Raw genomic sequence first — 1,770 nt, 5'->3', positions numbered from 1 at the left:
TTTTTGCAGATTGGAAATATCAACAATAAATTCTTACTTATTATACAACGCAAACCAGAAGAAAAAGAATAAAAACAAAATAACGCATTTGCAATTCGTACGTCGCTTGATGGATCAATTAATTGGGCATTTTCGTGACGCCGACCTCAAGAATACTTCATCATCTTCTGGAACAGCAGAAAGACTAAACGGCCTTTTACATGTCATTCGGCGAGATGACACAGAAAGAAGTAAAGATCGTGTGGTATGTTGTACACGGAAAATCAAAGGTAGAAGAAGAGAATCGATGTACTATTATGCCACTCGTTTGGTTAAACCGGCCCTGCATACACGCAATTGCTTCGAAAAATACCACACCGTGCAAGTATATGAAAGGAGTCATAAACGTAGCAAAAGTAAGTATCTTTTCCTGGATTTTGACAGAAAAATTCTGTTATATTTAAACAAAGTCCTAGTTTTTATTACGCAAATGTTTTTTCACATAGAATTAACACCAATGAATAAACGGATAACAGAAGAATTAAACGAAGTGGAACTAGTACAGTGCATAAAAGTACTATTGAAACCAAGCGAAAACATGAAAAGATCGAATTCCGTACCCGGATTACCTATAGAAATCATGTCTATAGAAATCATCTAAAGCACAAAAGATAAGAACAAGAAAAAGGATAGTAACACGGGGAACCAATCATCCTACAAAGAATTAGTACATTAAAATAAAAGATCAAACGCAACGGTGAAAAATTACTAGCGTTGCTGGAAAAGAAAAAGAAGAGCAGAATAACAGAGGAACAACGAGAGTGAATACGAAATTAGAAAAGCTTTCCACAACTTCATAAGAAACTACTGGAAATGTAGAATGGAAAACATATCCAAATAAACACCCAAAGAACCTTCACCATCGATTAACTGCGTCTTCCGCCCAAAAAACCACAACATAAGTGATATACTCTGACACAACCAGAACGGATACAAATAGGAACTCATGAAAGCCGACATGTACCGTCACACAATTCGACGAAGACAATAAGATAATCATTATCGAAAACCATGAGATACTAAACATACTAACATAGAGAAATAACATTTATTGTCTGGATGGTTATAAAGTATAAGGAGAAAGCTCAGGATATTGGCAAAGACGACTGAATTCCAACTGAAATATTCAGCATATACCGAATGGGAAAAACGGTCAGAGTCTACTTGGGGGTACGTGACTGCTGGGCCACATGGGTACGCTCCGCGTTACATAGACGAAACCTTGAGTATCTCCAAATAAAGGGCCTAAAAAGGCTAATTTGGGAAGTCATAAACTAATCGTCTATACTAAGAGCACGCATTGAAACAGTCCACACACAAAATAGCCATATAAGAATATATCAAGTAACCAGCATAATCGCACAAACAACGAACAGACTGACGCAACGCATACTAAGTTGACAATCCAGATTTAATTCTATCTGACATTTCCACAAATTAAAATAAGTTAGATCTAACCTTCAAAAATGAACAATAAAAAAAAATTATCGAATTTGGTAACATTGATTTAAAAGAACCTACCTACTATATTTACACACCTTTCACACATCTACTCTGCAGCATAATATTTAACAATTGCTTAAATGTCAACTATTTCTCCATTCTGGAAAACAAGAAAGGCAGTAGCATTAAAAAAAGAAGGAAAAGCAACAGTGATTCTGTCAGCTATACCGATGAATGAGACTCTTACTCAACATTTATAAAGTATCCGAATCTATGATAAATAACACT

The 1,770-nt window shown here is 35.4% G+C and overlaps 1 protein-coding gene across 1 annotated transcript; it reads left to right on the top strand.

The window, feature by feature from the left end:
- The first annotated feature begins 109 nt into the window (after positions 1–109).
- Positions 110–640, top strand: LOC117238829. Its single transcript, XM_033504039.1, has 2 exons — positions 110–395; positions 486–640. Exons 1-2 carry the CDS (start codon positions 110–112, stop codon positions 638–640), a joined length of 441 nt encoding a protein of 146 aa, XP_033359930.1.
- The last annotated feature ends 1,130 nt before the right edge of the window (positions 641–1,770 follow it).

This window comes from Bombus vosnesenskii, unplaced genomic scaffold (assembly GCF_011952255.1).
Source record: "Bombus vosnesenskii isolate JDL3184/JDL3185 unplaced genomic scaffold, Bvos_JDL3184-5_v1.1 scf7180000013622, whole genome shotgun sequence".
Taxonomy (NCBI): Eukaryota; Metazoa; Arthropoda; class Insecta; order Hymenoptera; family Apidae; genus Bombus; species Bombus vosnesenskii.
This window is presented reverse-complemented; position numbering and strand designations above follow the sequence as displayed.